The sequence below is a fragment of the Gasterosteus aculeatus genome, chromosome 10 (assembly GCF_964276395.1).
Source record: "Gasterosteus aculeatus chromosome 10, fGasAcu3.hap1.1, whole genome shotgun sequence".
NCBI lineage: Eukaryota > Metazoa > Chordata > Actinopteri > Perciformes > Gasterosteidae > Gasterosteus > Gasterosteus aculeatus.
This window is the reverse complement of record NC_135697.1, coordinates 8,764,864-8,785,887: the sequence shown is the minus strand read 5'-3', so window position 1 is coordinate 8,785,887 and position 21,024 is coordinate 8,764,864. Positions and strand designations below refer to the sequence as shown.

Sequence of the window (21,024 nt, the reverse complement as noted above, 5' to 3'; positions counted from 1 at the left end):
TTTTGGAGATCACGTTGGTTGCGTTGCGTGTGGGGTGGTGAGTGTGAGTTGGATAATCCGGAGAAGTGTTTCTGCGGGGATTTATCTTTCCTATAGTCCAGGGCGGTCCAGAAGGTATCTCTGGCCGATTCTCTCTCTGGCAGTGTCGAGCAGGTGTTTTTGGGGTATTCCTCTCGTAGGACACCACAGGTCCAGCAACCAGCGATCTCCTGTTTTGTTTGTCCCTTCGTCTCTCACTCAGTTGTCTCTGTCATTTGATTGTTTTTTTTTGTTTTTTCAACTGCAGGTGTGTCCAATCTTCTAGCATTCCTTGCCCCGTCTTCTTTATATTGGCCAGGTGGGAAAAAACAAGTCTGCAGGACAGTAAATATGCAGAGCACGTGCAGCTGTTTGCGGATGGATCTAAAGACCCAGATACGGACAAAACAGGAGCTGCTGTACAAAAACCAGGCAAAGTACTTGTTTGCAGTGACTCCATGTCTGCCCTTGAAAGCCTGAAGTCAGGAAAGTCCAATACTCGACAAGATCTGGTGCATAAAATAATGGGCATGAACTCAAGGCAAGGCAAGGCAATTTTATTTGTTTAGCACTTTTCATACACAAGGCAGACTCAAAGTGCTTCACATTATAACATTTCATACAATAAAGTGAAATAAAATGCAGGAATTAAAAGACAATTAAAAACAGCAAATAAAATTATAAATTAAAATCTTATTTAAATTGTTTAATTAAAAGCAGAGGTTAAAAGTGCAATGTAGGTAAAATTTAGCAGAAGGCGAAGCTGAACATAAAGAGCAGTAGGACAAGGAGTTGGAATGATCTATTTATGGACACTGTATGATATTAGAAATAAAATGACGACCCGGTTCATAAAATTAATAAAATGCATTTAGTGTACACCACAATACAGCCATGATTCTGAAACTGTGTAATCAATAAAGTAATGACAATATTGTAAAACCACTGTAATTCTGCAACTGTAATAGAATAATACCAATGTACAGATGATTGTATTTGATGTAATGTAATCAACTGGAATGCATGCATGTAATACTTGTACAACAACCTGATATTGGGCCATTCGAAATCTGAGTTACATCACACCTTTTAAGCATTGTTTTAAATACCTGTAGGCAACCATTGTTCTCGAGTTGACTGGTGGAGACGACAAACGGGCACTATGGGTCAAAAGGACTGACCTGGGGCCTGTTGGTTGCTGAGACCAGCGGCTCCTCAGCTGAGATGTTCTTTTTACCACAACACCATCACTTTTATTAAATACATTTGATTTTAACCTTTTGATCTGCGATGCCCTCTGTCCGTCCGGCGTTTCTTCATTTTTGAACACCGGCCCATGTAGGTATCCGAGGAAATGAAAAGGTGGATAAGCTAGCCAAACCAGCGCTAAAGGAAAACAAAGTACAATTAGATATTAAGCTATCTAAAGCAGAGGGAAAGGGCATCGTCAAGAAAAACATCACCAGAGTATGGCAACAACAATGGGACCAAGAGACGAGGGAGAGACACTTACACTCAATTCACAGTGAGCAGTGTAAAATTCAGGCGAGGAAACAGGAGAGAAGAACTCACGATGGCAAGACTAAGAATAGGTCACAGCAACCTGCGAAACACACCTCACTTGATCGGGAAGCATCCAACTGGCCTCTGTGAGCACTGCCAGTCACCAGCAACTGTGCAACACGTTGTCTCCGCTGGTAACAAATACAGCGCAGAGAGGAAAGACATGCTGAAGGAAATGGAAACGCAAGGGATGAAAGGAAGCGAGACAAACAGTGTACTAGAGTGGGGGTCTAGTAAGCTTGGAAGAAGGTGCTTTATACATCTTTTGCGGGCAACAGGGCTGATGGGGAAAGTATAAGCGGTGGGAGCCAGAAGATGGCGGTAATGCAACAAAAAAGGATGCAAGCCGCCGTTAAACACCACTGAAGAAGAAGAAGACGAAGAAGAAGAAGACGACATCTGCAGACTTTGGTCTGCTACAGCTACCAACACCTCTCACACTCACCAATTCAAAGGTTGTATGCAATTTATTTAATCTTTTGAAAAACGAAATTTAAAAGGAAGATAAGATTCCCTTGTTTATGAGGGCGTTATGTTTCGCACTATTCTTTGACAGGGATTATTGGAGTCGCTCCTGCGAGTCGAGAAGATCCCAAACATGAAAACAAACGAATTGAAGTTTTTCTTTAACTTAAGTTACTGTATAACTTTCTAATATAATAGCTCATATGCAGTTATTGTAACCAGTGGACAGAGCAAAGCTTTCCACTTCATTCAGTCTTTGTCCTAAAGTAAGTAAGTGTCGTTTAAGATTTAAATTAGTGATGACAATGAACAGGAAAACAATTGTTGTCAACAATAGCGTAAAATTTAATATTATTGCAGTTATGTACTATATATTCCTAAATTTGATTTCATTTCACTACATTTCAGTACTAAAAACCGTCATTGAAAACTTTGAACAACGACGCTGCCGCACTAAGTCCTCGGTTGTCCGATGGTTTTTGCTGCCATGGAACGCATCACGAGCCCCCCCCTGGTTTCAGGCCCGACACGCGACACTCCCGCCGGACACACGTATCTATGACCCCCGCGCCAACGGGCGGCCCCGGGTCTTCAGCTGCTCCTCTGACCGAGGACCGACACATGTAACTGGCTGAAATCGCCCCGAGAGCCGCGGGAGAGCCGCCCTGTTTGTCCGGTTGAGGAAAAGAAAGTAACGTCGCTCTCGGTAAGTTTCATCCGCCCAACGGGCGGAAAAGGGGGGCGATCCGCGTAGCATCCCGGCTACAGCTGCACATTCTGTCCGGACAAGTTGTTTATCGTGGACTGGAACCACGTAGCAATGCGGGTTTGATACCGCGGGCCAAGTTGTTGTTTTATATATATTATAATCGGTGCGGTAATAACTGTTTATAGACAACACGGCCGGTTTCCGGGGCGTAACCTGCTTCTGAGCCCGACAAGTTGTTTGTTTGTGAGCTGAAAGTCACTTTATTCGTTTTTATGTCTTTAATAGTGGATCCAACGGGAGTTCTGCACGACAAATACTTGTGAAAAGCATGGCTGCAACACTAATAATGCACGTTAAAAGTTGCTATAAACCTCTATAGTGGTTTATCTTAAACGCAGTCAGAAGGCATCACGGGTGCCTTTACTGTAACATTTAAAGTATCACGGTTACTTTTTAGTAATTTATTAATTCAACGGTTTAGTTTATGAAATGTCGAGACGGAGGAAAGCAGCAAATAACTTCACTCGAGAAAAAAAAATGACGGAATGCTTTGCATTTCTGCTTGAAATATGACTTACACATGAAATGCATTAGCAAAATACTTGTTAAAGAATTTTATATTGGAAGATGAAAATATGAACCTAACTGTAATCAGCCTAAATAGTGTATCAAGCATCAAATAACATTCCCAAAGGGTCATCACGTTTCTGGTATTTAGTTATTGAGGGTTCCTACTACTGATGCAAACAAGCGTGGCGGCAGTCTTCTAAGTACGAAGTGAGTGACTTATCTTAACGGTATTAAAACATTAATCCCCCCCTGTGTTCTCGTGTTTCAGGGATGCCTCTCCCCAGCATTTGGCCCCTGTGCAGAAGGTTTTGCCGGGACTGAGAAAGCGTCAGCAGGATGGGCAACGAGGACGCCCTGGAGGATGTGTTCGTTGCCGTCATCCGCCCAAAGAGTCAAGCCAGCCTGAACTCAAAGGAGTACAGAGCCAAAGCCTACGAGGTAAGCGCAGATTATCTAGAATTACCAGTATTATAAGTAATGACCTACCAACCAACAAACATCAACACAATCTTTTTTTCTAAACCCAATAATAACTCAGTTTCCACATTGCATCTGGGTTTAGATCGTGCTGATCGAAGTGCCTTTGGAGGGCAAGGAGAAGAAAAGAAAGAAGGTCCTCCTGGCCACAAAGATCACTGCAGCAGGAGACAAATCCAAATCCATACTGGATTATGTTGACAAAACCATCAGACCGATATCCAACAACCAAGGCTTCATAGGTAAGTGGGGTGTGCGTTTGACATTACGACGAGCACGCGGTGGCTTGTGACTGTTTAGAGTAAAGGAAAAGCCGAGTCACTGATGTAAACGCCATTTGGGGTTTCAGGAAAGCGTGTGGTGCATATGAAGAAATTCCCTCTTGATGGCAAAAATGAAGGAGAGGAGGCGTCGCTGTTTGTTGTGCCAGTCAGCGCTAAAGGTGAGCAAAGGTCCGTGCCACTAAATCGATGCCTCACATATAGTTTGCGTACTGTGTATTAACAAATCCCTCCCAACAGACAACAGCAAGCCGGTTTACAGCGCCGGGTGCCCGAGCTTCTACTGCTTCCAGGACATCATGCGGGTGTGCAGCGAGACCAGCGCTCACTTCTGCCCCATCACCTCCAAGATGCTCCTGGTTTTAGACAAGTGAGGATGCGTTCTCGGACGAGGCCTTCGGGGGAACACCGAGCCTTAACGTCGCCTCTTTGACCTTCCGCAGGTGGCTCGCAGAGCAGCACACTGTGCCTCACGCCATCGCCGCTCTGTTCAGACCGGCCCCCGTCGAGCGGGTGAAGACCAACGTCAGCAACCCGGCCTACAGCAGCGAGGGCAAGCAGAGCGAGGACGGGCTGCACATGGGCTACACTGCTCTGGAGGTCAAGAGCAAGATGATGTCGCTGGAGAAGGCGGACATGTGCGTCCTCAACCCGCTTTATGGTTCTGATCTGCAGTACACCAACCGGGTGAGTCGGCGTCCTTCAGGAGCAGATGATCCTTGAAGAAAGGGGATTGTGAGTGCACATGTTTGAGGTTGTGAGAATGGTATAAAGTGCCATTTGTAATGTCCTGCACGTTTGGTGTTTTGTTCGCAGGTGGATAAAGTTGTTATTAACCCGTATTTTGGCCTCGGGGCGCCCGACTACTCCAAGATCCAGATCCCCAAGAGGGAGAAGTGGCAACACGGTCCTAACAGTGTGGCAGAAGACAAGTGAGGGCTTATTCTTTCACCCTGGCTGTTGTTCCTGTCGTCTCCTGCTCCTCTTAACGTCCTGTTTCAGTGGGTCACAGGTTTGCTCGTGACCTTTACAACCCTTTTAAGACGCAGTCAAAAAAAAAAGAAATAAAGAATGAAATTACTTTAGAAATTAAATTACAAAAATTCTGTGCAGGGAGCGTCAGTGGGTGGACGACTTCCCCCTCCACCGCAGCTCCTGTGAAGGAGACACCGAGCTGCTGTCTAAGCTCCTGGACAGCGGTTTATCAGTGAAGCAGCTGGACAGCGACCACTGGGCTCCCATCCACTACGCCTGCTGGTAAGTCCCGCTCTCAACTCCCAGCACGAGACAGTCTGAGGCATCCGATTCGGCTTTGGATTCTGGTCCGTTCATATTGATGGTGACTCTCGGTAAAGTTGAGTTTGGTTCCACCCAGGCACGGAAAAGTCGAGGCAACCAAACTGTTACTTGAGAAAGGTAACTGTAATCCCAACCTGCTGAACGGCCAGCTCAGCTCCCCTCTGCACTTTGCAGCCAGAGGAGGCCACGTCGAGATTGTGCAACTCTTGCTGCAGCACCCCGAGATTGACCGGGTACGAAACATGCAAATGATGTCTGTTTGTAATAGCGGTAAAGCATCAACAACTCAGTAAAGAATAAATAGAATCATATAATGTTGTATCTAGAAAAACACTGATTGTGTTCCTTAACTACGTTTTTAATTTGATTTGCTTGGCTGTATCTCAGTGATGACATAAGTATTATAATAAATAGTGGCCATTAATTTCACGTTTATGTTTTAACAAATTTAATTTGTATTATTCATTTCACTAGATACATTGCCAATTAGATTAATCTATTAACTGCAATATGTTGTTAATTTAGACCAAGCATCTCTGTACTATGTACTTTGCTAATTTGCTTCTCCAGCATATTGAGGACCAGCAGAAGAGGTCCCCCCTTCAGCTGTGCGAGGAGAACAAACAGAACGAATGGGAGGAGACGGTGAAACTTCTGCAGAAATGCAGCAGCAAACCCGTGAGTCGCACCTCAGACTCCTTTAAGTACTATATTTGTATTGTAGGGAAACACCTAAACGCTGCGCTGCAGCATTCACTTTGGCCTCATGCACCTCCCATCTTGCTTTGGTCAGTCAGTTTGTAACGTTATGACAAACATTGTGTTTACGTGTTAATGTTTCTCACTGTTTTTGCCATAACGAGAGCCTTTTGTGGTAAGACACTTATGAAGTCCGTTCTTTCTTTATCCAAGCACTCACATGTTTTGTTTTGTTTGTCAACACAAGTAAGCTGTCTTACTTTTTTTGTGCGTTCCGCAGTATGAGAAGGTGCGTATCTACCGCATGGACGGCTCGTATCGCTCCGTGGAGCTGAAGCACGGCAACAACACGACGGTGCAGCAGATCATGGAAGGCATGCGTCTTTCACAGGACACCCAGCAGTACTTTACCATCTGGATCTGCTCAGAGAACCTCCGTGAGTCCCCTCAGAAGACATGTGACATGTGTTCATCCTCTGGCTGTTAAGCTTGTCTTTGCTTTTGTTTTGTTTTTCGTATCAGATTAGTTTGATCGGATCTTGTATGAGTATTTTTAGTCTTCAAGAAGGCAAAACCTTTTGTATCTTTTAATCTTAACAACAAGCCTTTTGTAAGGTATCATTAATGTGCTTTTCGTGTGTCAGACCTGCAGCTGAAGCCGTACCACAAGCCCCTGCAGCACCTGCGGATCTGGACAGAGATTGTGACGGACCTGACGCTGCTGGATCCTCAAAGGGAAACTTCTCAGCTCTTCCTCCGCCGGGACGTCCGGCTGCCTCTCGACGTTGAGAAAAAGGTAGCTAAATTTGTATTGCACAAGAATCTCCTTGACTAAAGTTTTGGAATGTGTCAATTAGTTGCGGCTCACTGTTCATTTCCAGGTGGAGGACCCTCTCGCCATCCTCATTCTGTTCGACGAAGCCCGTCACTGCCTCCTGAAGGGCTTCTTTCCTGCTCCCGACACCAAGCTGATCACTCTGGCCAGCCTCCTCCTGCAGATCATATACGGCAGCTACGAGAGCAAGAAGCACAAGCAAGGGTTCCTCAAGTAAATCACTGTTTTTAACTCTCATTTAAACCCAACATTGCATTGACCTCTTACATGTCAACATGAACCATTTCCTTCATTGTTGCGAAGTAAAAAAAAGCTGCTGTGTTTTGTTTTCAACAGCGAGGAAAACCTGAAGTCAATTGTGCCGATTTCCAAAGTGAAAAGTAAAGCTTACCACTGGACCAACAGGATTCTGCATGAATACAAAGTACGCCTGACGTATTCATTGTAAAAGATCCTTTTAGACATCAAATGAAAACCCACTGCTGGCATCACGGAAAGGCTGCTCTTCTCCCTCTCCGACAGGCCCTGAGCACCAGCGAGGGGGTGAGTAAAGAGATGCACCACCTGCAGCGACTCTTCCTGCAGAACTGCTGGGACATCCCGACCTACGGCGCGGCCTTCTTCACGGGTCAGGTCTACACCAAGGCCAGCGCCAGCAACCATAAGGTCATCCGCGTCTACGTCGGGGTCAACACAAAGGGGCTGCACCTTATGAACATGGAGACCAAGGTATCCTCACTTTCATCAAGGTTTTACAACACAGCAACACATTTCCTAATTTATTCAAATGAATGTAGGAATTAAAGACCTGCAATTAGGTGGCACAAGCTGAACATATTTTAAATTCTAGTGAAGATGTCAACGTTTTCTTCACCACATATGTTAGGCGGAATATTGGGGAAATATACGGAAAATTATCACATATACATCTACATGTTTTTCACATCTTTTATCCAATTTTTGAAGTCTAATTTAAGCGGCAATTTATTATGATACTATTTAAACATCATATATCCTAAATGGAGAGCTCAGATGAGCTCATACTGAATATAAATGTTACAATGTTTCCAAGTTCAAGGTTTTGTAATTTGTAAAAACAAGTGTTTATGAAAAAGACAAGGGAGTAGCAAGTACAAGGGCATTGTGTCAATTTCTCACAAATTGACACAAGGTAAGTTTAATTAAAACGTTTTCACGTGTTATATCTCCGTTAACTAGTGGTTGGCTTCAACTTTGGCATACAAACTTATGTATATTAAAAAGATAATGCAAAGTGTTTTTTGTCTATTTTGTCAGGTCCCTCTGATCAGTTTAGAATACGGCACGTTCATGTGGCAGCTCGGGCACGCCGACCAGTACTTCCAGATACACAGTGGTGACAACAAAATGAACTTCATTGTGCACACAAAGCAGGTAACTCTTCTAAGACGTTGCTATTGTAATGTATACAAATAATGACTGTATCCCGAGTGCATTTGGAGAGCAGGATATTGTGATGACAGCTGGAGTTTAAAATGTGTTGAAATGATGTTATGTCATAAACGCTGTCTCACTTGTGTTCATTATTTCCTTACAGGCTGGGCTTATTGTGAAGCTCTTGATGAAGCTGAGTGGACAGATGACACCAAATGATAAAAGCATAATGGACAAATATGCTTATGGCTGAAAACCTGCTGCAGTGGATCCCGTGCAGATTCCTCCTACTGACCCACCTGACTGCAGGACTCAAGACAAAGAGCAAAGTCACCTCACAAGTGCCTTATTTTGTATATTCGGCTTACTGATATCTTTTGCAACCTCACATTGTGTATTTTGACAGGTCATATATTTTGAGTGCATGTAAATATGTTTATTTAATGTTGCTTTAATAAACATGTATAAATAAGGGTGTATTGGGGGTTTGTCTTGCAAAGCCTGAACTACATTGTGTTTAATTTATATAATGAATCAACTGAGGTGATTTCTTAACTTAAATGATTCATTCTAGGGGATTGTAGCAAAAGGCAAAATTATAAAATTACCTTTTAAAATAATTTCCACTGATACGGAGAATGCATCCATGACATAAACTGGTTATTAAAAGAATTAAAAACATATGTCATGTATTAAAAATGTAATTGAAATCAGGTGATATTTCAGTATCAACATACATCACAATACTATATTTATGGCCTTGTAGCAATGCGATAAAAAATATTGTGTCTTCACAGTTGGTAGGGGTGTATTGTCAGGATGTTGTCTTTTAAAAAGAAAGATTTGGACACTGAAAAGCAGTAGAGCCTGCAGAGAGACCAGCAGGTTGTCTGCAGCAGACACGCAGCGGCTCTTTGCAGTTCACTTTGGCTGCAGGGTAAAGCGTGCTCATGTTAAATGACTGCTGGATAATGTTAAACTTAACCGTTTTTCCCTTCCTTGAAGTTATTTATTGCTTAACCTGCAGGAGAAGCACCACTCTCCCATTTCAATGCAAATTGTCTACTTGACTTATCACTTAACCGCCATTCATCCAAAACATTCTGTACGTCACCACGTTGTTAAGTGTTGTCGATTTTACATTGATGTGTTTTTGTTTCTACATACATTTCCCCCGTTGCAAGACATGATATAAACTGCCTGTAACCACCAACATTTCTAACAATCACAGAGCATTTCTTGAACTGCTCAAATGCAACACTATTATGTTAATTGAATAACAATTCATTATATTATAAGATATATTTTGTTGGTTAAATCACAATCTGCAATGTAGCCAGGGACATTCCTCTGTCAGCTAAATGTCATATCATATAATAGTCTATGGCGGTTCAGGGCCCTTTTAGATGGGGCTCCCGTGCCAGGTATCTTGACTTATGGCAACATTCATGTTATTTTCTGGTGAAGCAGAATATACAACAGGTGTATTTCACAGGTGTCTGAATGTAACATGTGCACACAATGCTTATGTGGTGTGGCTCATAATGACTATTATGATAGCATGCATATTAAAGTACAATGGATCGCCCATGTCATAGAATCAAATACATTTAGACTAATTTATTTCACTCAGACCATTTTTCATATCGCTTTTTTAAAAGTTTGGTCTCTGTCTGGCAAAAACTAAAGGGGAAAAAGTAAGATTTTACTACAGCACGCAGCAACATGTTCTAAAGCAAAATAAAACGATATCGATTATCTCCAGGACATCCTTACGGCCGATGGCGCACACAGGCAGCTGGTGTGACATCATATAGCAAGACATGGCTCCAGCCAACGGCAGCCAATCACGGCGGCGATTTCTTGACGGACACGTGGACGACATCCAATAGAAAGCCTCGGTTAATCAGGCGGGGGAGGAGCGACTACTGACAGGTAGAGCCAGTCGGGAAATACCACCAACGGGCAGCCGGCAGTGACACCAGATGAACGGGATCGGCCGAGGACTCTAGTGGGACTCCTGAGATCCAGCGGAGGAAGTTAAAGATGTCTTTCCACTTCTATGAAATGAGCAGTAAGCTGCTCGGCGACACCGTCGGTAAGATGAGCGACAACCTGACGTCCGTGGTGCTGGCGGCCTCCGTCATCACGCTCACGCTGGGTTACGTCTCCAAGGTGCTGCTCAAACAGCCGTCCGCCGACAACGACCTGGTGAGTTAGAGAAACGTTAAAGTGCCTAAGAATTGTGTTTATTAAATTGCTTGGGGTCATACATCGTACTCTTTTTTTTTTTTTTCTTCTTTTTTTTTGCAGAAATACCCACCATACATCCCCTCCAGCATCCCCTTCCTGGGTCACGCCATCGCATTCGGCAGAAGCCCCATTGAGTTTCTTGAACAGGCTTATGAAAAAGTAAGTAAAGAATGACTGAAAGTATATCAACGTAAATGTATATGGACTGCAGACTTTTAGTCACAAGAAGCCATTTGAAAATACTAAACGGGTTAATTGGCAATGAATATTAAGCCTTAGTTTCAGGCTTAAGCAAATAAAAGAAAGGTTGTCTCTATCTGACTTTACCTGGCAGTCCTACACACCTGCACTACAGACAACGCAAAGTCTACTGGTGGCACCTGTTGCATGCACGCAGTTTATGAGCAGCATATAAAATAAGATCAAATTCCATTTCTTTACATTTAAAAAAAAAAAATCTAAAACCTCTCAGATTAATATTGACCCCTCCAGCACTGCTTTGACCCCTCTGCGTCTCTGCCGTCTGTCACCCCCAGTACGGCCCTGTATTCAGTTTCACCATGGTGGGGAGTACGTTCACCTACCTGCTGGGCAGCGAGGCCGCCACGCTTATGTTCAACAGCAAGAACGAGGACCTGAATGCAGAGGACGTCTACTCCAGACTCACCACGCCGGTGTTTGGCAAAGGAGTAGCTTACGATGTGCCGAACCCCGTGAGTCAAATCACATTTATTTATCACATTTAAAAGAGAATCAGCAAAGTAAATAAGATCCCATCAAGGTAATGAATGCTAAGAGGCTTGTTTTCTTCAATGTGTTTGCAGCTCTTTCTGGAGCAAAAGAAGATGTTGAAAACCGGACTGAATATTGCTCATTTCAAGGAACATGTGAAAATCATCGAGGCGGAGACCATTGAGTATTTTCAGAGATGGGGAGACAGCGGCGAGAGAAGTAATATTCTCGACAGTTAACTTGATTAAAACATGAATATTACAAAATGAACCAGTGACTTGGTTCACTTTTAATCAGACTACTTCCAGCTTTTCTTTATCTCTTTAACCCGATGACCTGTGGGATTTATAAACTTTCAAGTTATGAGCTGTGCAGACTTGCATCAAGTATACAGTTGAACAACCTAAACACATTACCTGTAAAAAATGATATTTAATAAGAAATCCCACACAGTTTGTCTGTCTGACTGCTGCAGCCTGTTTGTGGTTGTGACTGAATTCCCCTTTTTCCCGTTTTCAGACCTGTTTGAGGCCTTGTCTGAGCTGATCATCCTGACGGCCAGCAGCTGCCTCCACGGCAAGGAGATCCGCGGCATGCTGAATGAGCGAGTGGCTCAGCTCTACGCCGACCTGGACGGAGGATTCAGCCACGCCGCCTGGCTGCTGCCCGGCTGGCTGCCGCTGCCCAGCTTCAGGTACAAAGAAACCAGAGCAACGGCACAAGAGAACCGTCCAAACGTCCACATACAATACAAACGTTGCTATTTTTTTTTTCTCTTTGGTTAGGAAAAGGGACAGAGCTCACGTAGAGATCAAGAACATCTTCTTTGATGTGATTCAGAAGCGCAGACGATCTGGAGAGAAAGTGGACGACATCCTGCAGACGCTCATCGATGCCACCTACAAGTAAGATGGTGTCCGAGGGCGAACATGTCAGGCGTGAGCGAGACTTTGTAAGACGCGCGACTCTTTTTGTGGATGGTAGAATATATATATATTTTTAATTTATTGTACACAATATAATACAATAGGTAACTGAAGGATTATTCTTTCTGATCTTGTAAACCACATTGCGTCCCGATGATGATCGATAATCCTTAATTAGTTCCGCAGCGGGGAAATTCATACAATCACAGCGTCACACAGATCAAACATCATCAGAAACTGTTTTAAAACAGTTCTAAATAGCAGTAATAAACTAATGATGTGATTATGGGGCACTGTTTATATTTCATATCCCAGTATTCAATGTCTTTCACTAAAATGTCCATCAGAATAGCTGTTTATAAAATGCTCTATCCTAAAATATTCACAACGTGATTGCAGCCCTTTTTAAACCGCCATCAGTTCTGAGAAATGACCCGGTACGTTCCCCAGAGACGGACGACCGCTGAACGATAACGAGATCGCGGGGATGCTGATCGGTCTCCTGCTGGCGGGTCAGCACACGTCCTCCACCACCAGCGCCTGGATGGGTTTCTTCCTGGCCAGAGACAAAGCTCTGCAGGAGCGCTGCTACGCCGAGCAGAGGGCCGTGTGCGGCGACGGGCTGCAACTCGACTTCGATCAGGCACGGCCGACTTCACAGTGTGGTTGTGTTGGCCAGAGGTCTCACATCAAATGATCAACAATTGTGTTGCTATAACTTTATACCCCAACGTCTGTGTCATGTACTTTACAGGCATCTGCAGTTACATCGATAGTATTCATATTCTCTTAAAGGAAATGTACCAAAAGTCACAGATTATGATCAGTAACATAGTACATGTTGACAATTACAGATAAGTTTCGATTGTTCTGCTGTAACAAACTAATGGACAGTCTGGTGATCCTTACACTGTCTTGGTGTCGTCCTCAGCTGAAAGATCTCAGCTTGTTGGAGCGCTGTTTAAAGGAGACCCTGCGTCTCCGCCCGCCAATCATGACCATGATGAGGATGGCTCGCACTCCACAGGTAAGAGCACCCGCTGCTGCCGCCCCCCCCCTTAAAGTATTTAACGTCAGCAAGAAATAAAGCTATTCATTTGAATGCTCCGTTCCTCAGCACTCAGTATGCTTGTCTTTGTGTCAGACCGCGGCAGGATACACCATCCCTGTGGGCCACCAGGTCTGCGTCTCCCCCACCGTCAACCACCGCCTGCAGGACACCTGGGCGGAGAGGATGGAGTTCAGCCCCGACCGCTACCTCAACGACAACCCCGCTGCAGGGGAGAAATTTGCATATGTGCCATTTGGAGCCGGTGAGAAATGGGGTCCATTGTGTATCTTAATCAAGGAGACTGACATTTTTTAAATGAATGCGCTTTTAACAAACTCTGCTCTTCAGGTCGCCATCGCTGCATCGGGGAGAACTTTGCTTACGTCCAGATTAAAACCATCTGGTCCACTTTACTGCGCATGTACCACTTTGACCTGGTGGACGGATATTTCCCCACAATAAACTACACCACAATGATCCACACGCCGCACAACCCCGTCATCCGGTACGAGAGGAGAAAACCGTGAGGAGCAAAGACACGAGGAAACTGTCCAACGGCCGTCGAGTTTGAACCGAAACTCTGACTTCTTGGGACTTGAGTCCAGGGACATTTAGATGAACACACTTTACGCTGCTCAAATGCCCAATCGTTTTTTGTTTTTGCGCTTCTTTCGGACCTCCAGAGATAATTACACTGACAAGAACACGCTTGCTGGTATTCACAATGTGAATAATGGTGAGTGGTCCCTTGGTGGAGGAGAAACATCCGTGAATGACGCCTTGCTGACATGGCAAGTGTTATTCAGTAGATGACAGCGTCTTAATTCAGCCCATATTCAAGGTAATTTTAGGGTGAAGTATGAGTTTTTTTGCAGCAGTTATCCAGTGAACCTTGTCTTTCTCTTAAGACGATGCATTGTGGCCTTTATTGCATTAAACATGAAAAAACCCTAATAAGCTTTTTTTAAACAGCTGTAAGCCTCCAGTGCACAGAGTCTGATGTAACTGTTGTGTAATCAGATCATTTTCCTTTTAAGAATGTCTGAAATGTTAGAATAGATTTAACGAGGACGAGTTAAACTGCACAAGCTTTCTTTATTGGACTTGAATCAAACTCTGTAAAATGTCTTTTCCTCAAAGAAAATGTTGTGCTCATGACATTGTGGATTGTTTAGCTATTTGATTTTTTTTTTTGTTATTGTGTTCAAGTAAAAAAAAAATTGTTTGCCTTTTAATTTCTTCTTTCAATAAAGAAACGTGGAAAAATCATCAACACATGGTGCCAAATTGAATGAATACTTAGGTTTTGGTACAAAAACACTTGTCATCAAAAAAATACACAACTCTTTCATAATGTAGTCCTCTTTATTTCAGTTTTTGACAAAATACCCCAAAAGTTCAAAGCTCCTACGCTTTATAAAAATACGTTCTCTACAAATGTTCTCCGTAGTCCGTCAGGCCTAAACCAAACACAGTGTAGTGTAGAATATCCAGCAGCAGCCTCCTTAACAATAAACCCAAACATTCTTTACATAACGCTCCACCCACACACACAAACATATAAATTAATCACCAGGTCTTAAATTAGCATTAGACAACATAGATTGCAGTTCATCCACAACAACGAGGCAGATTCCTTTACATACATTGCTGTTTTTCAAGTGCTGGCGACAAAAAGCCTGAATACAACATGTCGTACACTAATATAAAAATGTGTTTTGGTCCACATGGAGAGATACAGTCCACACCAGAATGATAGAAAACAGCAGAGCGCTCAGCACGAGAAAAGGCAACTGAGTTTCTTCAAGCCAAAGTAACATGACGGCGTCTATCTCCTCAAGCCAAAGTGCAATTGAGCATACGAAGAAGCTCCTGCAGAGAGAAGAACAGGCCAATTTGAGATTACTTTTTAGAAATAAAACAACTGCAACTATTGATATACAGCACAGTAACTGAATAATCCACACACATGATATAATGCCAAACAATGTGTGCGCTTGTGTCTTAAAATGCGGCTGTTTATTCAACTTAATGAGGGTCAATGTAAACGTTGCCTTGGTGTGGCCAGCGCTTAAATGTCACAGGCTTTACCTTTAGTGTATAACCGTCACTTATGAAGGTTCACTAACTGCAGAAAGGTCTACCTGACGTCACCCCGCCCAGCCTCCTCTGCAGCGCCTCCAGCCTGGAGATGTAGTCGGTGAGCGCGCGGTCGGGGTCGTAGCTCTGCAGGTGGGAACAGGTGAGAGCTCCGTGGTCTCCGGCCGTGTGAAACCTACGCAACACATTAAACACATTTTAGTTATTATGTTCAAGAAAAAAAAATAGCTGTCCCTAACCCTAACCCTAACTTGGACCGTTATTTCCCCCAATTCATTGACTAATTGAATGGATTCTAAAGTTAATGGATAACAGTTGTTGTCAGTTGCACCTGTGTTGTGTGGAGGAGACGGCCGATCTGGGGGATTCACGTCCACTTCTCCCCCTGCCGGTCGAGACTCCTCCTCCACTCCCACGTTCTCTGTACGTGTCCACGCTGCCCGGGTGAAGATACGGCGAGCCTCTCACCTCTGAGTGTGGAGATAAAAATGCATGGAGCATCACTTCTAACCGACACGTTCTCCCGCGCAGAAGTAAAGCCTGACGTGTCTTGCTTACCTGAAATCTCTCCTGCTCCGTTCTTGTTAACGCCACAGGAGGTTGAGGAGCTCATCCCCGTCGCTTTGTGCCACCGCTTCACCAGGAAACGCATTCTGAGCAGAACATGTGCAGCTTTTACTTTTAGCTGTTAACGTGGAAATCTTAAACGTCATCTGATGCATGAGTGTGACAGAAAATTCAGGACGAGCTTCTACTGGCCCAGCTGCGCTCAATAGCCACGTTCAACGTGCTGCCTACCTGGAGATGGCGATGGAGACCCGGACGGCAGAGCGGAAGCGCGTCAGCCCCCGGCGGCGCTGGATGGGGGACTCCTCCCCGACGGGGAGCGCGGGCCGGCCTGCCATCCTGGTGAGGAGCGACAGCGTGGCTTCCTCGCACTCCTGGAAGCCGCCCAGCAGCAACAGCAAATACTTCTTCTGGTAGATCAGAGCTTTGCGGAAGCTTTCCGCCCGAAGGTACTTCCCGTACATCCTCTGAAGGGCCGGTAGAAAGTAAAAGGACGCGATCACCATCTCTGTGGGAGTTGCTACGACTAGATGAAGTCTGCGGCTAAAGAAGCAGCTCAGAAGACTGCGGCTGAATTACAGAGACTAATTAGCAGCTTTTGAGCTGACCTTCAGTGCAGCGTTGTCGGCCTCGGGTCCCGTCATCTCCCGCAGGTTGTCGGCCCTGATCTCCCCTCGGAGCCGGGCCACCTGTGCCTGGGCCAGAAGAAGAGCTTTCTCCAGACGGACCTTCTCTCTCGTCCAAGCCTCCCGCTCCTCGGAAAGTACCAAACCCGACGAGTCCGCCTTCGACACTCCTCTCCTGGTGCTGAACTGCAGGACCAAACCAAACTAAATCACAATCAAGCTTCCCTCAACTGAAGCTGTTGATGATGATTTTAGATGTTTCGAATCTTTCATCTCAATCAGCAGTATTTCCTGCCGTGCACTCACGCGGTCGGCTGAGCCGGGTCCAGCGTGCCGGTAGCGCCGGAGCACCTCCTCCAAGCGCAGCGTGTGGTTCCTCAGGTCGTTCTTCTCTTCGGTGAGACGGCTGACGAATCCGGTCAGCTCGGCGTTCTGCCTCAGCAGCCGCTCCGTCAGGGTGTTGGAGGAGCTGGTGGAGGAGCCGCCCGGCAGCAGGGAAACACTCTGCTGGGAAACAACGAAGCGGTCACAACCACGTGCGTGTCGTCAGGCTGCGCTCGCTGGGACAAAACAAGGTCATCGGCAAAGTGGGGATTCTCTTCAACATTATACTTCTGTTGATCATGAACCTGAATCCGCTCAATCCTCAAGTATTGAAAATAACATTATTAGTTATACAATTATAATAATATAAATATAGGTTCCTGACCTCGGGGACGGAGGGTAGAACTGGGGATTGCTGCAGCATGGTGATGACCTCGTTCACTTTGGACTGCAACCACGATAACTCTTCACTGTCGACCTCTGCAGTCAGCCTGCACACACACACACACACGCGCGCACACACACACACACACCAACAAAAATTTAGTAAATTGTACAATGCTGTATTAGAGAAGTCCTGCCTTTTATGGTCCACTTATTTTACAGCAGAAGTATTACATCCATAACGACTGTATTAATGCAGTCAACACTTTTTGGAGCTCTTGGGTGCAGCAGAACAAGCGGTTGACATCATCACCTCTAACAGCTGATATGGTGTTAAAAACAGGAATTACCTCCCCGTGTTCTCGTTGGCCATGCCGCAGATCTTGGCGGAAACAAGGTGGAGTTTATCCAGGATCTTGTCGACCGTGCGCCAAGGGCCGTGCTGAGGGCCGTGCTGCGGGCCGTGCTGGGGGCCGCTGGTGCGACCTGTTGGAGAGGCCTCCAGCTGAGGTGAGGTGGTGGAGCTTGCTGACTGGACATTTCCACTCTTCTGCTGAAACACCCAGTCTTCGGTGCGGCTGGTGGGCTCGCTGTGCACGGCGGCCTGCTTGGGTTCAAAAACAATGGCTGAATCAAAGCATTATTAAATAAATACTTATTTATTAAGAGAAAGTTTAACACTGTGGCCATAGGCCTGCAGGTCTGCGCTCACCTCCCCTCCTTCTTTCTGCTCCACCAACTGGTTCAACCTCTCCTCCAGTCTCTCCTTCTCTCCTTCTAGACGCTTCCTCCTCCCTGTCTCTCTCTCCAGCTGCTCCTGGACCTCAGACATTTGTGCCACCAGCCTCTCCAGCTGGGCCCGAGCCTCCAGCAGCGCCTCCTGGTCCTGTGTCGACCTCTGACTCTCCAGAGTCAGCTCCTCCTCTTTCCTGACCACCTCGAGCTTCTGAGCCTCCACTTGACCGAGAAGGTGCACCACCTGGAGTTGACAGCAATTCGCAAGAGTCATCATTTACACTTTTTCCCCTGCAATCTTTTGTGGCCATTTGGAGCAAATTCTTTAAAAAGAAAACATCCCACCTGTGCATGTTTGTCATCCAGCTGCCTCTGTAGTCTTGCCAGCAGACTCTCTTCCTTGTCTAGCTCCCTCCTGTCCTCATCAACCCGCTGCTCACTGGACGGGCCGCCGTCTGAGGACGCGCCCGTCCGCAGCTCCCGCTCCCTCCCCAGCGCGCTGCCCATCTCCAGGGCCTTGGCGCGCTCCGTCTCCAGCTGGACCTGGAACTCCTTGAGGCGACTGTGGAGGCCGAGGCGCTCCTGCTCGGCCTGCCGGGAGAGCCGAGACGAGACCTGGCGCTCCTGTTCCAGGGTTAGGGTCAGCTGGGCCACGTGGCTCTTCTGCTCCTCCAGGCTGAAGTTAAGGTCCTGAGGAGGAAACACTTGTTTTTAGAATGACCTGAATAATATGTTGAGCGCAGAAAAAAAAAGGAACTCACCGGTTTATTTGTTTTGTCTATTTCATGGAGGTCAACATATAAACATTGTTGCATAGGGAGGAAAAAAGGTAACACATCTAATGCGGCACAGGAATATCTGCGTAAAGACTCTCACCTCCAGTTCTTCTCGTTTACTCTCTTCGTCGTTCCCAGTTCGACATCTCTCCTTCTCCATTGCCCACTGAAGATCTCTGCTCTTCTTCCTCTCTTCAGTCAGCCGGTCGTTCAGTGCGTCCACCTCAGCAGCCTTCTGAGATGCTTCTGCCCTGTTGACAGAGACATAATGGAGCGGAGCTGTGTTGGATACTTTCTTCAAATTAAGCAGGTTACATTGGAGGAAGACATTCCGAAACGCCAACACAGGTGCATTGGCCTCACGTCTGTACAAAATGTCTAACCTGAGTGTGTCAAGCTCTTTGAGGTGTTTGTGCTGAGCCGTGAGCGTCGTCTCCAGCTCCAGTCGAGTCTGGGACAGTTCACTCTTCAGCCCCTCCACTAGCAGCATGTCGGCCTCCGCTGCTCCATCAGCTCCTCCTCCCTGCTTCTTCACGCTACGTTCACGACTCGCTGACGCAACAGGGAGAGCAGCTGAAGGACAAAAATCAGAAAACATCCTACATCAGGATCTAGCGAGAAAAATCTTCATCAGTAGAGTTTTTAAAAGGAGGTTAACCTTGATGAAGTCGCTCCAGTTGACCTCGGAGCTGATGAATCTCAGAGATGAGACTGGAGCGGTCCGCAGTGTGGAGCGACCCGATCGCCTCCCTGTGCTGGGTGTCCTGGATCAGGGTCACAAAAGATGAGTTACTGACACAAAACAACACAAATCATAATCAATCATAATCAATCCAGTAATATGTTAGTATTTGTCTTCCGTTTTGTAGAAGCCAGACATTGAGCAGGATTTGATTTGAATTATGTCTGATTGATTTGTTGTTACTTTCCTGCTTGTTTGATGTTTAATGCTTTTACATCATTATTTTGAAAAGTACTATACAAAAGAATCTTTACTTACACACTTGGACTAAAGAAAATCACCGAGGTGTTGATGTTTTAATGAAAGCTTCATCATTAACAGTAATCAATGAATAAGATGTTGAGTGTATTCCGGCCATATCAGATCTGTCGTACCTGTTCAGCCAGTCGGCGCTCCAGCTGGTTGAGGTGGACGATGGCGTCGCTGGTGTCCAGCAGGTCCAACTGGCTGTAGAGGGCGCTCTTCAGCACGCTCCGCTCCCTTGTGAACACCTGGCGCACTGCATCCAGCAGCTCCGCACGCCAGTCCACGCCGCCAGACGTCTGCGGCAAGTCGAAGACGCACAGGTAAAGACACACACATGGGCAGCGTTTTGTGGATACTACCGGGGAGGGGAGGGGGCTCCTCTACCTGTGTTTCTCTGTGTGTCTGCATTTGGGTGATGAGGCCTTTGAGAGACTCCACAGTGGCCAGCAGGGCGTCTCTTTCCTTCAGCCAACCCGGGGCGTCGAACTGGCTGCCCGACTCGCCCTCAGCGAGCGGGAGCTCGGACAGAGAGAGCACCTGCATGCCCTCCTGGTGCACCTCCCGCAGCAAGGTCTGAATACACAAACATGTGGTCGCATTTACCAGCCTTGTTTTCTAGTTCCTTCCATCGCTATAATGATTAAAATGAGAATCCTAATTCTGTAGAACCACGTATTGATGAGCTCTAGTGGGGGAAGTCGTACCTTGATGCAGTCGGGCAGCGGATCGTCCGTCTCTCTCCTCGCGCCCTCTGGAGTCGACCGGAACTCCTGCTGCAAGCTGGGGAAGTCAAACCCGGTCCGCTGGCTGTAGTCTGAGCTGCTGTCTGCAAGAGCAAAAAGGTTTTTTGGTGTTAACAACGCCAATAGAGACGTGTGAAATGAATCCTAGCCTCCGTGACAAACCATGTCACGCAGTGGAAATTGACACGGACTCGCTCGGGACAACGCTGTTAAAAATACGAGGAGAATACTGGAGGACCAAACATTTAATCACTGTCAGTAGACATTTGAGGGGACAGTGAGTTGTTTCTTACCACTTGTGTAGCCATCCTTGAACAGTGATGTAGGACGGTCTTGTCTTGATGAAGGGGGCTACAAAAGATTAAACATGATTCAGATCATTCCCTCACTGGATCACTGAAAATGATAATACAACACAAGTACGTGTCCCTAGTATGAAACCCCTTCAAAACATTGAACTTCTGTTAAATTCTTAAATGTGCATAAAATG

At 45.8% G+C, this 21,024-nt stretch overlaps 3 protein-coding genes across 19 annotated transcripts in view; 2 read left to right on the top strand and 1 right to left on the bottom strand.

The window, feature by feature from the left end:
• Nucleotides 1-1,912: 1,912 nt before the first annotated feature.
• Nucleotides 1,913-8,801, top strand: krit1 (KRIT1 ankyrin repeat containing). Of its 2 annotated transcripts, none has more exons than XM_040189176.2 (18): nt 1,913-2,036; nt 2,568-2,752; nt 3,594-3,763; nt 3,888-4,044; nt 4,152-4,244; nt 4,324-4,453; nt 4,527-4,770; nt 4,900-5,015; nt 5,197-5,340; nt 5,459-5,615; nt 5,953-6,060; nt 6,362-6,518; nt 6,726-6,877; nt 6,963-7,129; nt 7,253-7,340; nt 7,439-7,645; nt 8,213-8,329; nt 8,493-8,801. In XM_040189176.2, the coding sequence occupies exons 3-18, from the start codon at nt 3,662-3,664 to the stop codon at nt 8,580-8,582; spliced, it is 2,229 nt and encodes a 742-aa protein (XP_040045110.2). In that variant the 5' UTR covers nt 1,913-2,036; nt 2,568-2,752; nt 3,594-3,661; the 3' UTR covers nt 8,583-8,801. The 2 variants fall into 2 exon arrangements, with proteins under 2 accessions (XP_040045110.2, XP_077937617.1); XM_078081491.1 differs by having other exon boundaries at nt 1,946-2,036; nt 2,455-2,752.
• Nucleotides 8,802-10,180: 1,379 nt separating this feature from the next.
• cyp51 (cytochrome P450, family 51) lies at nt 10,181-14,564 on the top strand. The gene is made up of 10 exons (XM_040189177.2): nt 10,181-10,540; nt 10,643-10,741; nt 11,119-11,295; nt 11,407-11,533; nt 11,834-12,008; nt 12,100-12,219; nt 12,691-12,883; nt 13,172-13,267; nt 13,385-13,553; nt 13,640-14,564. Exons 1-10 carry the CDS (start codon nt 10,376-10,378, stop codon nt 13,816-13,818), a joined length of 1,500 nt encoding a protein of 499 aa, XP_040045111.1. The 5' UTR covers nt 10,181-10,375; the 3' UTR covers nt 13,819-14,564.
• Nucleotides 14,565-14,637: 73 nt separating this feature from the next.
• akap9 (A kinase (PRKA) anchor protein 9) overlaps nt 14,638-21,024 on the bottom strand; it is a 48,918-nt gene continuing 42,531 nt past the window's right edge. For 7 of the 16 annotated variants that reach the window (XM_040189170.2, XM_078081490.1, XM_040189175.2 and 4 more), the window contains 18 exons: nt 20,828-20,885; nt 20,496-20,617; nt 20,176-20,364; nt 19,920-20,087; nt 19,462-19,567; nt 19,187-19,376; nt 18,904-19,054; nt 18,373-18,717; nt 18,005-18,271; nt 17,643-17,899; nt 17,294-17,399; nt 16,891-17,091; nt 16,567-16,770; nt 16,190-16,425; nt 15,950-16,044; nt 15,723-15,861; nt 15,436-15,566; nt 14,638-15,163 (listed from right to left, as the gene is read on the bottom strand). In XM_040189170.2, the coding sequence (XP_040045104.2) occupies nt 15,120-15,163; nt 15,436-15,566; nt 15,723-15,861; nt 15,950-16,044; nt 16,190-16,425; nt 16,567-16,770; nt 16,891-17,091; nt 17,294-17,399; nt 17,643-17,899; nt 18,005-18,271; nt 18,373-18,717; nt 18,904-19,054; nt 19,187-19,376; nt 19,462-19,567; nt 19,920-20,087; nt 20,176-20,364; nt 20,496-20,617; nt 20,828-20,885 (3,009 nt within the window). In that variant the 3' untranslated portion in view covers nt 14,638-15,119. Of the gene's footprint in view, nt 15,164-15,382; nt 15,567-15,722; nt 15,862-15,949; nt 16,045-16,189; nt 16,426-16,566; nt 16,771-16,890; nt 17,092-17,293; nt 17,400-17,642; nt 17,900-18,004; nt 18,272-18,372; nt 18,718-18,903; nt 19,055-19,186; nt 19,377-19,461; nt 19,568-19,919; nt 20,088-20,175; nt 20,365-20,495; nt 20,618-20,827; nt 20,886-21,024 lie in introns of all 16 variants that reach the window. The other 9 variants (XM_078081483.1, XM_078081488.1, XM_040189173.2 and 6 more) reach the window with 7 other exon arrangements.

Bases quoted from the DNA above. Each gene is read 5' to 3' on its own strand.
- krit1 (XM_040189176.2), top strand. From the start codon at position 3,662: ATGGGCAACGAGGACGCCCTGGAGGATGTGTTCGTTGCCGTCATCCGC. The intron at 3,764-3,887 runs GTAAGCGCAGAT...ATCTGGGTTTAG, and splicing joins ACAGAGCCAAAGCCTACGAG to ATCGTGCTGATCGAAGTGCC. The intron at 4,045-4,151 runs GTAAGTGGGGTG...TTGGGGTTTCAG, and splicing joins CAACAACCAAGGCTTCATAG to GAAAGCGTGTGGTGCATATG.
- cyp51 (XM_040189177.2), top strand. From the start codon at position 10,376: ATGTCTTTCCACTTCTATGAAATGAGCAGTAAGCTGCTCGGCGACACC. The intron at 12,220-12,690 runs GTAAGATGGTGT...TACGTTCCCCAG, and splicing joins CTCATCGATGCCACCTACAA to AGACGGACGACCGCTGAACG. The intron at 13,554-13,639 runs GTGAGAAATGGG...TCTGCTCTTCAG, and splicing joins ATATGTGCCATTTGGAGCCG to GTCGCCATCGCTGCATCGGG.